The 13,843-nt window shown below is 44.1% G+C and overlaps 1 protein-coding gene across 3 annotated transcripts in view; it reads left to right on the top strand.

Annotated features, from left to right (window-relative positions):
• Positions 1-13,843, top strand: part of ACAD10 (acyl-CoA dehydrogenase family member 10) — a 50,499-nt gene that overhangs the window by 14,679 nt on the left and 21,977 nt on the right. For all 3 annotated transcript variants that reach the window (XR_011420808.1, XM_014742196.3, XM_023648137.2), the window contains 5 exons: positions 1,070-1,228; positions 1,941-2,100; positions 3,327-3,468; positions 7,624-7,692; positions 10,124-10,305. Coding sequence is in view for 2 of the 3 variants with exons in the window: in XM_014742196.3 (XP_014597682.1) it covers positions 1,070-1,228; positions 1,941-2,100; positions 3,327-3,468; positions 7,624-7,692; positions 10,124-10,305 (712 nt within the window). In the remaining variant the exon portion in view is untranslated. The remainder of the gene's footprint in view (positions 1-1,069; positions 1,229-1,940; positions 2,101-3,326; positions 3,469-7,623; positions 7,693-10,123; positions 10,306-13,843) is intronic.

Raw genomic sequence — 13,843 nt, 5'->3', positions numbered from 1 at the left:
ATTAAGGTTATGTCTCTTTTGTAGCAGTAAACAGTGCCTTCTTTCTGAAGAAATGGTGAAATACTTTCCCTAAAGCTGAAATGTCCAGCTTTTCTTCTGCTCTGTGAAGCCACAATATCTAATACTAGCAAAATGCTTTGTCATTTTGGAAATCATCCAAGTTTCATTTAGGTTTTACAACAACCACTAAGACAGGTAAGGTGGCTGTTAGTGTCCCTGTTTTACTGATGATGCAACTGAGGCGCATCGTGCCTTTGCTGTTTGCACAAGATCACTGTCTGAACCAGAACTTTGGTTTTCTAAATTTGCCCCCAGGTTGTAACTCAGTATTTCCAAATCACTCAACTTAAAAAACAATACCATTGGGGCTGGCTCCATGGCCGAGTGGTTAAGTTCACACGCTCCGCTGTGGCGGCCCAGGGTTCGGATCCTGGGCGCGAACATGGCACCGCTCGTCAGGCCACGTTGAAGTGGCGTCCCACATCCCACAACTAGAAGGACGTGCAACTAAGATATACAACTGTGTACAGGGGGGGTTTGGGGAGATAAAGCAGAAAAAAAAAAAAAAGATTGGCAACACTTGTTAGCCCAGGTGCCAATCTTTGAAAAAAAAAAGAAAAGGAAGATTGGCAACACGTTAGCCCAGGTGGCAATCTTAAAAAAAAAAATACCATTTTATATCATAACACTCTTTTCTTTTTAAAGATTGGCACCTGACCTAACATCTGTGGCCACTCTTTTTTTTCCTTCTTCTCCCCAAAGCCGCCCAGTACATAGTTGTATATTCTAGTTGTGGCATGTGGACGCTGCCTCAGCATGGCCTGATAAACGGTGCCATTTCCGTACCCGGGATCTGAACCGATGAAACCCTGAGCTGCCGAAGTGGAGCATGTGAACTTAACCACTCACTCGGCCATGGGGCTGGCCCCTGTATTGTAATAGTCTTAAGTTATTTGTTACAACAAATCTCAACTGTCCTCCTCTGCTCTTCTTTTCAAAAATTATACCAGCGTCCATGTGGGAGCACCACATTTGGGACATTCGCTTCTCATTCCTGTGCTTCCCTCAGGTCGTGGAGTCCTGCCTGGAGGGTATCTGCAAGCCGGACCCCAGGATATACAAGCTCTGCTTGGAGCGGCTTGGCCTGCAGCCTTCTGAGTCCATCTTTCTTGATGATCTTGGACTGAATGTAAAGGCAGCTGCCAGCCTTGGTATTCGCACCATTAAGGTAATGGTCACTATTTTTTGAACCCCTACTGTGTGCCAGGCACTAGCCTAAAGCATTTCTGCGCAGTCCTCTCACATTCCTAGTTGTGGCTGAGTTTAGTGGCTTTCCCCCATGCTGCTATAGTCTTTATGTTTTATTAATTATGAAATCTATATGACTAGCTGCTTGTGTTTTTAATGGGAAGTCAGACAAACACATACTAAGAAGACAGTGTGAGAAAAGAGTTACACAAAGAGGTGAATGGCTTAAAACCTTTGGGATGGCAGTCAGGCTGTCCTAGTGATGCTGTTCTGGGTGGGGAGCCAGGCTCTAGCAGCCACACAGGCCACCGCAGGTCATGGCTGTGAAGCGTGAGAAGCCACATGAGAGAGGGTCTCAGTCCAGCTTTCTCTGTTTGGGTTTTCACTGTGAGGCTGATGGGCTCGCCGGGACGGAGTGGATGCTGCAGCACGACGTTCTGTCCTCCTGCGTGAGGGAGTATCGTAGCCTCTTAACCGGGCTCTTCCCAGCAGAGAAGACAGTTTAATGTGATTAGGATGAGGAAACTCATTCCACGGCTTCCTCATTAGCTGAATATCCTGGCTCCAGAGTCCTTGCTCAGAGAGCTGACTCCGTGGATATTTCCCTCTGAAAAACTCCCCTCTTAGGGAGCAGACAGGAGGAGAGGTCAGGGTTGACGGTGGTACCTGTTCACTTCTCTCTTTGAAACCAGGTTGATGACCCAGAGACTGCAGTAAAGGAACTGGAAACTCTTTTGGGTTTTACATTGAGAAAGGTGATTCCAAACACTCGGCCTGTGAGAAAGACCATGGAAATTCCAAAAGATTCCTTGAAGAAGTACCTCCAAGACTTCCTGGGGACCCAAACCACAGGTATTGAAGTTTTTGTATTTTGGTAAAGGCTACCCCTTCAGTCTGGTCCTCACAGTCAAACCCTGGTGGAGTGTGCTGGGGACAGAGAGGCGCTGTGGTGAGGAGAGCCGTGGGCCCAGCGGATCCGAGTGCTGCTTTCAGTTTTGCTTGGGGAAAAAGCATGAACCTCCTTTTCTGTGGGTCCCCAAGTGTACTTCCCCCTACCCCCGAGAGTGTGGAGTGGCAGCAGCAGAGGAGGAGGGGAACTTGAGGCCAGGCCGCCAGCTGTGCCCGGGGGCGTTGAAGCGTTTCTGAGTTTTTTGAGATGACAGCCTCTTTTGTGAGGGTGACTTAGAAGTTGCATGAATTTAAAATGTGACAAGTTGTCTCCATCTCTTCAAAGTTCTCTCTCTTGTTCTTCACATTCCACCCTCAGAAAAACAAGTGCCTCCTGAGCTTCTGAAGTTTCTACCTGGTGACACAGTTGCGCCTCACTCACTGGATCCTTGAAGAAGTCTTTCTGTGTGGCGCTTCACCTTATGGTGTTTTCCAGTGGTGGGGTTGTTTGTAGCGCTTCTGCAGAGCTCAGGGGCCCTTTGTGCCCAGGCCAGCTAGCTCCTGCAAACTCCCTCCCTGCTCTTCTGACCGAGTGAAGTGAATCTCCATCCAGAGTTCAGCCTTGTTCTGAAGCTGCGGGTTAATTAGGAAGTTTCTGTCAGGGAGCCACAGAGTTCCACCCGCTGGGGTGGGAAAGTGCACCTCATGAAGGCGGCTTTGGCTCGAGCTGCAGGCCTCTGCAGAGCGCCAGTGTCAGGCGGCGTTTGGCCAAGCATGGGCCGAGGGACGCACAAGGATGCTTTTCATCCTCAGGCTCGAAGCGTTCCATTTAGCAGGATGGGTTGCCATGGCTGTGCTTGTGGCTGATAGACAGAACGAAAAAGCTTTTCTCCACGGAGCAGGAGCTGGCAAGAGGGACCAAATAGGACACCCGCACAAAGTGAGAAGTTATTGTAGTGTAAATTGAGCGACCTCTGCCACATGGACGGCAGGTGATTCTGGGCCCGAGCAGGCAGGGTAAGCCTGGGATTCAGTCACTTCTGGTACCCAGGCAGGAGGTGCTTTTCTTATGGTGCATCCCAAATAGGATATTCTGCATCCCGAATGCGGGACTCATTAAAAAGAAAGCACGTCTGTCCAGATCTGTGCTCCAGAGCTGGTTTGAGTTTTCTTTGTTTTCACCCTTGCAGGCCCAATGGAACTCCTTCAGTTTGAGCACGGGCAGTCAAATCCGACTTACTACATCAGGCTGGCAAACCATCAGCTGGTTCTGAGGAAGAAACCCCCGGGGACACTCCTGCCATCCGCCCATGCAGTAGAGAGAGAGTTCAGGTAGATCCCCGGGCACAGAGTGCACTCGCCCACCAGCCTCCGCAGCTTATCCCTGAGCACTCCATTGGAGTGCCTTGAGACATTTGAAACTACAAGTGTGACTGTCCAAAATTATTTCAAATAAGAACATGTAACCTAATTTTATTCAGAAGTTTGTTTTCTCTTGTCTATACTTAAACTAGACTTTTTTTGGAACCTCTAGATTAAAAAAGGTGTTAGTGAGATATTCTTTTTTTTTTTTTCTGAGGAAGATTCGCTCTGAGCTAACATCTGTTGCCAATCTTCCTCTTTTTGTCTGTGAGCCACTGCCACAGCACAGCCACTGCCAGACAGGTGGTGTAGGTCCCGCCCAGGAACTGAACCCAGACCACCAAAGCAGAGCACTTCTAACTTAACCAATGGCCACCAGGGCTGGCCTGAGATACTCTTTAGTCTTACCCTTTCATCTTAAAAGCAGTCTATTAGCGGGGCTGTGGCCCAAACAAGCGTGGCCATGAGTTGATTGTTGTTGAAACTGTTCATGGGGCTCATTACATGAATCTCTCTTCTTTTATATATGGTTGAAATTTTCCATAATAAAATATTTCAAAGAGTAAATATACTACAACCCATTCCAAATAAAATAGTTTGCTTTGCATACAGGAGAATTTAAACATATTAGTTTGAAAAAAACCAGCTGCAATTCTCTTGGAGAGTGAGTGTCGAAGCTGTGAATGGGCTCGAAGCTGTGAATGGGCTCTCGAGTGGGGCTTCCTCTCCCGGAGACTCCCTCCTCGTCTTCCTCTTTCCTGCCTTCCTGCCTGTTGTGCTCTGCAGAGGAAAGTTGCAGAGAGTGATAAGAAAGGAGTGCTTTCAGCTCCCGGCCCCCTGGTTGTCGCCCCCGCTCACTATCTCTCCCCTGCACTTCTTGGTCCTGGAATCTGACTCCTCCAAGTGTTGCAGAGACTGATGCTTGACGGTTATGAAGTTAGGGGTGTGTCTGCAGGAAAACCTGTAGCAGTTTCTGAGCGTTTGTATGTGTGCCCACAAAATAGCAGGTATGTATTTACAGAAGAGAGACCCTAAAAGTGTAAAACCAAGGGCCAGCCCCATGGCCTAGTGGTTAAGTCCAGCCTGCTCCACTTCTGCGGCCTGGGTTCATGGGTTCGGATCCTGGGCACAGACCTACACCACTAATCAGCTATGCTGAGGCGGTGACACACATACAAAATAGAGGAAGACTGGCACAGATGTTAGTAAAGGACTAATCTTCCTCAAGCAAAAAAAGAGGAAGATTAGCAACAGATGTTAGTTCAAGGTGAATCTTTCTCAGCAAAAAAAAAAGTAAAACCAGCACTCTGTTGTATGCATCCTGCTTGTGAACTCTCTCTAATCATTCTAATGATAGTCCTTCTAATGATTAGAGAGAGAGTTCCTCAGTACAGAGGTACTGAGGAATTCTGGAGTGCTAGAATGACATTCCAAAAGTCCAGGAATGCACGGAATTTCCACTTTAGTAAAGGAATAAAATGTGCATTTGAAGATGAAACGTAATATAGTATCTGCCTACAAAATGCAAATGTAAATTTGAACAACTGTTTTAGAAAACAGTATGAGATAACTTATTAAACACCTCAGAGTAGTCTTACTTTTAGACTTAATAATTCCAATTAAGGGATCTCTCTTAAAAAAATAATTCTAAATAGGGAAGACAGCTTTATGTATTTATATGTTCACCACAGTGTTTTTTATAATAAAAAATTGGAAACACCCTAAAAGCCCCATAATCGGGAAATGATTAAGTAAACCTAGGTATATCCATTTGTTGCAACAACAGTAGTCGTTACCAGCTAACGTTCATCGAGGGTTTAGTATGCATCACGCACTTGGATAAATGCTTTGAGTGCATTGATTCAAAACACTCTCACAACAACTCCGTGACGTGTTACTACTCTGATCCTCATTTTACAGATGAGGAAAGTGAGGCTTAAAGCACCATGCCCAGGACACACACCTAACCTGTGAGTGATGGAATCTGGCTTCACCCCAGGGACTGTGAGAGTCCATAGCCCAGCCTTAATGATTATGCTATTACTGCAGCCAATAAAAGTATGCCTATAATAACACAAAAATGTGTATGATAAAATTTTAAAGTAATAAAAACAGATACAAAGTATACATAGTATCTTAGCTATTTTTTTTAAGACTTATGCATAGAAACAAAAATATTGGAAAGGAGGGGCTGGCCTAGTGGCACAGTGGTTAGGTTCGTGCACTCCACATTGGCAGTCTGGGGTTCACATCCTGGGCTAAGAACTACACACCGCTCGTTGGGCCATGCTGTGGCGGCATCCCACATACAAAATAAAGGAAGACTGGCACGGATGTTAGCTCAGGGACAATCTTCCTCAAGCAAAAAAGAGGAAGATTGGCAACAGATGTTAGCTCAGGGCCAATCTCCCTTACCAAAAAAAAGAAAAGAAAAGAAGAAAAATTGGAAAGGAACACCCAAAATGTTTACCATGGTCATGTTTGGGTAGCATGTTAGTAGTAGTCTTCAGTTACAAGTGACAGAAACCCACCTAGCCTGACTTAAGCATTAAAAAAAAAGAAGAGGGGGGTAAAATTTCTTGGCTTCATAATTTAAATCTTTTAGGCATGGCTGGATTCAGGGGCCCAAATAATGTCATCAGGACCCATTCATTCTCTCTCTCTCCATCTCTCAACTTTCTTTCCTCAGTAACCCCAGTTAACATTCCAGCATACTTCCCGTGACTGACTCATTGGCCCATCCTGGGTGGCAGGTTTGTCCCTGAACCAGTCTCTGTGGTCAGGAGGATGCCTTGTTCAGATTGGTCATATGTGGGTCTTATGCCCATCCCTGGTGTTGGGTCAGTCCCACCCAAACCATGTGGACCTACAGTAGGGGAGAGCTGTCTCCTGAAAGAAGGTCTAGGTGTCATCATCAGAACTTAAAGAGGGGAAAGGACACTCCAGGCAAAAGCAGGAGCCAATTGCCGGTGATAAAACGGAGTCATTCTTTTTCTGTTTAAAAAGTTCTTCCTTAAATGTTTCATCGAATTTACCGGTAAACCCATGAGCCTGGAGTTTTCTTTAGGAAAAGGTTTTTGATTATGAATTCAATTTAAAAAAGATTGGGCTGTTCAGATATTTTATTTCATCTTGTTTCAGTTTTGGTAAGTTGTAGTTTCCAAGGAATTTGTCGCTTTTGTCTAAGCTATCAAATTTATTGTTCATGATATTCCTTTCTTATCCTTTTAACGTGTGTGTGATCTGCAGTGAGTTCCCCTCTTTATCATTCCTGGTATTGACTGATAATTCATATTCTGTCTCTCATCACTCCAGCTGGGGCTTTAGCAGTTGTGTTGATCTTTTCAAAGAACCAGTGTTTGGTTTTGTTAAATCAAACAAATAGTTTGTTTTCTGTCTCGTTTATCTCTGCTCTCACCTTTGCCCCTTCCATCTGCTCACTCTGGCTTTATTTTTACCTTCTTAGGTGTAACCTTAGGCCGTTGATTTAAAATCTTCCTTCTTTTCTAATATGGTTATTTAAAGTTATAAATTACTTTCTAAGCGTGTCTGCATCTCACAAATTTTGACATCCTGTATTTTTATTATTACAGTTTGAAATATTTTCCAATTTCCCTTAGGATTCCTGCTTTGATCTCTGGCTTATGTGGAAGTGCCTTATATGATTTCCAAGTCCTTGGGCTTTTTTTCTGATTATTAATATAGCTATGCCAGCTTTCTTATGCTTGCCAATTGCATGGTACTTCCGTTTCCATTCTTGCATTTTTTCTACTTTTTTTTTTTCTATCTATGTTTTTATATTTACAGCATGTCTCTTGTAGATAGCGTATAGTTTGGTCTTGCTTTTCTATCCGGTATGACAATTTCTGTCTTTGAACTGGAATGTTTAGTCTATTAAACTGAATGTAATAATTGATGTGTTTGATTTAGGTCTATAATGTCATTATTTGTTTTTTGTTTGTTTCCGCTGTTTTTTGTTTTTCTTGCCTACTTTTGGCACGGTTGAATATTTTTTAGAATTCCATTTCAATTTCTGCATGTACTAATTTTTAAATCAGGAAAATAATTTCAAGGAGTCTCATCAGTGCAGTTAGCAGTGACGCCCGTTTTCCTTTGTTCTGGCAGGATAATGAGAGCCCTTGCGAAAGCTGGAGTGCCTGTTCCCAAAGTTCTTGACCTCTGTGAAGACTCAAGGTAATGTTCAGATTGATTTTTTTTATTGCGTATTCAGGCTGCAGAGGAGAAAAGCCCATATATGGTTAGTATACTAACTCAAAGTGCAATTTGCCAGAGTAAAGACAAATAAAATTTTGGTAGGAGAGAAAAGAGACTTTATAGCAACCTCCCCTAGAAGTTCCCGAATCTTTATCTTGAAAGAGAAAGAGGGGCCGGCTGGTGGCGCAGCAGTTGAGGGTGCACATTCTGCACTCAACACACGCAAAAAAAAAGTAATAATGAAATAAAACAGATGGCTGAAATCTTTAAAAAAAAAAAAAGAAAGAGAAAAATACCTGCTTTTGTGAGAATTGATAGAGAACATCTTTTTTAGCATTCTAAAAATATAGAGCCGTTTAGTTTCATGTTGTTTGCCTACATGTTAATTTTTTGTTGTAATCTTTCTGAACTTTTTTTAAACTGCTTTGTAATATGCTTTTTGAGTCTCTTTTTTCTCAACTTTTTAATTATTGTTATTATTTTTTGAAATATTTTTTCTTCACCTTGATTTGGGTTTCATTTGCTCTTCTCACTCTAACTTCCTAAGATGGAAATGTAGGTTATTGATTTTAGATATTTCTTTTTTTTTGAGGAAGATTAGCCCTGAGCTAACATCTGCTACCACTCCTCCTCTTTTTGCTGAGGAGGACTGGCCCTGAGCTAACATCTGTGCGCATCTTCCTCTATTTTATATGTGCAATGCCTGCCACAGCATGGCTTGATAAACAGTGCATAGATCCGCGCCTGGGATCCAAACTGGCGAAACCTGGGCCACCAAAGTGGGGCATGTGAAGTTAAACGCTGGGCCACTGAGCTGGCCCGTCAACTTTTTAATTATGAAAATTTTGAAACATACAGAAAAGTTGAAAGAAGGAAAAAATAGTATAATGAGCACCCATTTACACTTCTAAATTAAAACGTTAACATTTTGCCACATTTGCTTTCTATATATGTGTATGTATGTATATGTGTACTGTATATATGTGTGTACGTATAATATATATAAAATAATTTTATATAAATAGTAATAATTACATAAAATAATTTTAGAAAATAATTATTTTATAAATATTGTATAGAATAAATAAGTATATTTTATATATATATAAATTATTTTTGGCTGAACCTTTCAAAGTAAGTTGCATACATCTCCTAAGAATAAAGACATTTTCTTTTATAATCACAGCAGCATTATTACGCTTAAGATAATTAACAATAATTTAATATCTAGCCCATGTTCAAGTGATGATCAGCAGTTATAATGGTGAACTTTCAAAACAACTTTTTGGAATAGTAAACTGATTTCTAGTAGTGACTAATACATGGATTAATGACATTTTGGTGTGTCCCTTTAATACTATAGGGTGGTATATGTGCCATCCATATTACTGGATAAAGATAAAAATAACGATAAGAAGAAGGGATATTTATTGAACCCTCATTGGAACCAGACATGAGTGCCAGGCACTCCATATATATTTACTCCCTTAATTCTTTTTTTTTTTTTTTTTGAGGAAGATTAGCCCTGAGCTAACATCTGCCACCAATCCTCCTCTTTTTGCTGAGGAAGACTGGCCCTGAGCTAACATCCATGCCCATCTTCCTCTACTTTTTTTTTTTCCTTAAAGATTGGCACCTGGGCTAACAACTGTTTTATCTCCCCAAACCCCCCCTGTACATAGTTGTATATCCTAGTTGTGGGTCCTTCTAGTTGTGGGACGTGGGTCACTGCCTCAGTGTGGCCAGACGAGCGGTGCCATGTCCGCACCCAGGATCCAAACCCTGGGCCGCGGCAGCGGAGCGCACGAACTTAACCACTCGGCCATGGAGCTGGCCCTGTTACTTTTTTTTTTATATGTGGGGCACCTGCCACAGCGTGGCTTGCCATGCAGAGCCATGTGCGAACCTGGGCCACTGAAGCGGAACGTGCGAACTTAACCGCTGCACTGCTGGCCAGCCCTGCCCTTAATTCTTACAACTACCCTTTGAAGTTTACAGATTGAAAAAACAAAGCTCAGAGAGGGTTAGGAAGTCTCTCAGGATCGCACTGCTAGGAAGGGCAGAGATGGGATTTAAACCTGGTTCTGTAGGACTCAGGCCCCTTCCCTCAACGTGCAGCTCTCCTGTACTATTGCACTTCAGCCAGTTCCACGGCTGCAAGTGGACTGGAGAGAAGAGCGGTGTGCTGGCAGAGAAGTCCAGACAGGGCTGTGCCGGGGGACTGGTCTGGCCAGGGGGTACTTCTAACCCCCCGTGCTTGTGTGCAGAGGAAGAAGCACATGTCCGGTGCTCTGAGTCTGCGCTCCTTCCCCAGCACTCAAAGCGTCCATACAGGACAGAAAGAGCGGTGCCAGGACTCGCAGCCTGCCGTGTTGTGGGCCATGAAACACCCTGTCTGTGTCCCTCCCAGGATCGTCGGCACCCCCTTCTATCTGATGGAGTACTGCCCAGGCCTCGTCTACAAAGACCCCTCTCTGCCAGGCTTGGAGCCCAGCCAGAGGCGGGCCATATACACGGCCATGAACAGAGTCTTGTGCCAGATTCACAGCGTGGACCTCAAGGCCGCCGGCCTGGAAGACTATGGGAAGCCTGGTGAGCAGGAGGCTGCCTGTCTTTTGCGCTGATTGATTCCTCATTCGTGCCTCTGCTTTTAGGGTTTGCACAGTGTCAGGGTGCTAACGTACCAAGCGCTTGCTAAATGTGAGGTGGGCTTATTAGCTTCCTACTTGCAAGTCCAGTTCCCGTTTGATGGAGGTGTCGCTTTTGTAGACATTTTGTCCTGGGATAGATCCTGTCACGGACAACAGAATCTCTCTTCTCTGCAACTTTTATCTCACTAGATCATTTAAATCTTACTTTTCTCTGATACAGACCGACAGTATTTAAGATACTTACTTCTCCATTTTTCACCCTTCCTCCTAACTATTCTTTTTTTTTTCTTTTTTTTTTGAGGAAGATTAGCCCTGAGCTAACATCTGCCACTAGTCCTCTTTTTTGCTGAGGAAGATTGGCCCTGAGCTAACATCTGTGCCCATCTTCCTCTACTTTATATGTGGGATGCCTGCCATAGCATGGCTTGACAAGTGGTGTGTAGGTCCACACCCGGGATCTGAACTGGCGAACCCCAGGCCTGCTGAAGCGGAACGTGCAAACTTAACTGCTGCACCACCGGGCTGGCCCCCCTCCTAACTATTCTTTTCAACAGGGATAGATTTTTTAATTGCCATTATGCCCAGGGTGTTTTGTTGGTATAGTTTGCTTCTGCCTTTTTTTAATGTCTGAAAGTTCCAGTTGCTCCTCATCCTTGCCAGCATTTGGTATTGTCAGGTTTTTTCTTGTTTTTTTTTAAAGATTTTTAAATTTTTTTCCTTCCCAAAGCCGCCTAGTACACAGCTGTATATTCTTAGTTGTGAGTCCTTCTAGTTGTGGCATGTGGGACGCCACCTCAGCGTGGTCTGATGAGCGGTGCCATGTCCGCGCCCAGGATCAGAACCAGTGAAACCCTGGGCTGCCCAAGTGGAGTGCGTGAATTTAACCCCTCGGCCACGGGGCTGGCCCCCTTTTTTTTTTTTTAAGTCAGGTGTATTGAAGTGTAGCGTTCTGTGAATTTTGACAAACACACACAGTTTTATAACCATCATCACAATTGTCTTAATGCCTTTGCACAAAAACTTTAGCACAAGCCCAAGAATTTCACTTCTCTGCCCTGCAGAGTTCAAGGTTATCTGACTCTTGACCAGGGTGGATTCCTGGCCATCGTCAAAAACAGTCTCTCAGCTAAGCTGTACTTTCTTCTTTCTCTGCTTTTGACCAAAACGTGCCTGTTTTCTGTAGGACTCTATCCAAGGCTACAATCTATGTCCAGTGTCCATCCTCTTCTTAACACGTTTCTGCCGAGTTCCCTGAAGTTCCACCACTCACAGGTGCATGATCCGAGTCTCCGTAACTAACAGTTGGAGACACTTTGCTCCAACGAGCAGGCTTGCTGACTTACCAGCTCAAACTGAGGGGTCCTCCACCCTCCCAAGTGCAGTCAGCTCCATGTCATCCCCTTCTATTCCAACCTCTTGACCAGAGATACAGATTCAGTCGGGGTCTTGGTGGTCGCATTGGGGAATATGCTAAAAATGTATTTGTTTATCTGAAATTCAAATGTAACGAGGTCTCCTGTATTTTGTCTGGCAGCCCTAGTGACCAGTAAAAGGGCCAGAAGGCAAAGACAACAGATGTTGCCTATATTGATCCATTGTTTCAAGATGGAAAGAGCACTGGGCCAGAAGTCAGATGCTAGGTTGTCGAATGACCTTGGGCAAGTCACATTACTTTGTCATAGTTTTCTCAATGGTTAGGTTTCCGTACAAAAGCCCTGCCCTGCCTCCCTCACAGGGCTGATGTGAAAAGCAGATGATGGCAGCTGTCGCAGTGCTTTGAGTGAAGACAGCCTCATGCAGATGGAGCACTGGGCAGTGAGCCATCCTGCCCTGGAGAGAGAGCAGCTTAGGAAGGCTCTCTCATGTGCTGTCTGAGTGGACCCTTTGCCTTTTATTTTTTAAGTGGACTGTTTTGATGCTCTTGCCACTGACTTCTTAGCATGAAGACACAAAGCAGAAATCTGGTGTGATTTCATGTGACCCAAGCCAGCTTCCTGGGCAACTGGCTGTGTTTTGAGCCTGATAGCCTAAAGTGGCTTCATCGTATTTCAGATTCACTGATCCAGCTACAGGGACGTCAGATCTTCCTTTTCAAGAATCCTGCAATTTCTCAAGTTATGTCAGGAACCCAGCTGCTGGGCGGGGCATTGGCTATATTTAGATACTCCCATTTGTGTAAAATGGAGTATATTTGAATAAATTTAAATATTTGAATAAATTTACATGTTTGCTTGCACAAGTGAAGAAAGACTCCAAAAGGATACCTAAGAGATGGGTCACGTGGGTTTCCTTTGGGGAAAAAGAGCTGAGTGGCTGAGCAGAAGGGTGGGAGAAAGACTTCACTGCATTCCCTTTTGTCACTTTAATTTCAAGCCATGTGAATGTATTATCTATTCAAGAGAACACATTTAAATTTGTTTAAAAAAGGGGGGAAAAACACACAAACATGGTTTTTAATCAAAAGAGCCTTTTGACAAAGACCCGTTAGGTACAGTCTAATTATCACAAAGAAGCTTTCCACTAAGGACCTGCAGGGAGCACAGGGTCTTCTTTTCTCATCCCAGAGGGGCGGGCGCTTTGGGAAGGACATTTCAGCGCCTTGGCGGGCCTGCTCGGGACCAGCGGCCAACAGAGCCAGAGGGACAGCTGCATTTGCTTCCCACGAGAAGCGGATGTGTGCAGCCGGATTGGTGGGTATGGGGTGGCCGGGGGTCCCAAATCCATATAGGAAATTTTCCCGAGAGTCCTCTTCCTGAAAGGCTCAGTGCCTGTGGTTTTTGTATTGGACTTCTTATGAGAATTTTCAAACTTACAGAAACTTGAAATAGTACAATGAATAAATACCCACTATTAATTTTAACAATGGTTAACTTTTGCCATATTCACTTATCTGTCTCTCTCTCTCTGTCTAAATATGTATCTGCACAATTAACAAAGTCATAGAGACCATGGGGCTGTCCCGGTGCCACAGCAGTTAGGTGTGCACGTTCTGCTTCTCGCTGGCCCCGGGGTTTGCTGGTTCGGATCCTGGGTGTGGACATGGCACCGCTTGGCAAGCCATGCTGTGGTAGGCGTCCCACATAAAGTAGAGGAAGACGGGCATGGATGTTAGCTCAGGGCCAGTCTTCCTCAGCAAAAAGAGGAGGATTGGCAGCAGATATGAGCTCAGGGCTAATCCTCCTCAAAAAAAAAAAAGTAGAGACCGTGACACTTCACTCCCAAATATTTGTGTGTATTTCCTAAAAATAAGCATATTCCCCAATCCCATTACCACATCCAAGAAAATTTACCATTTTACTAGAATATCTAAAACCCAGTCCATATTTAGATTTCCTCCTTATCCCTGGAATGTCTTTTTTATTATTACTTATTTTTGTTTTTGTTTTTGCTGAGGAGGAATCGCCCTGAGCTAACATCTGTTTCCAAGCTTCCTCCATCATTTTGTATGTGGGACACCTCCACAGGGTGGTGGGTGAGTG

This window comes from Equus caballus, chromosome 8 (assembly GCF_041296265.1).
Source record: "Equus caballus isolate H_3958 breed thoroughbred chromosome 8, TB-T2T, whole genome shotgun sequence".
NCBI lineage: Eukaryota > Metazoa > Chordata > Mammalia > Perissodactyla > Equidae > Equus > Equus caballus.
Note: the sequence above shows the minus strand (reverse complement) of the source record. Positions and strands in the feature narration are given on the sequence as shown.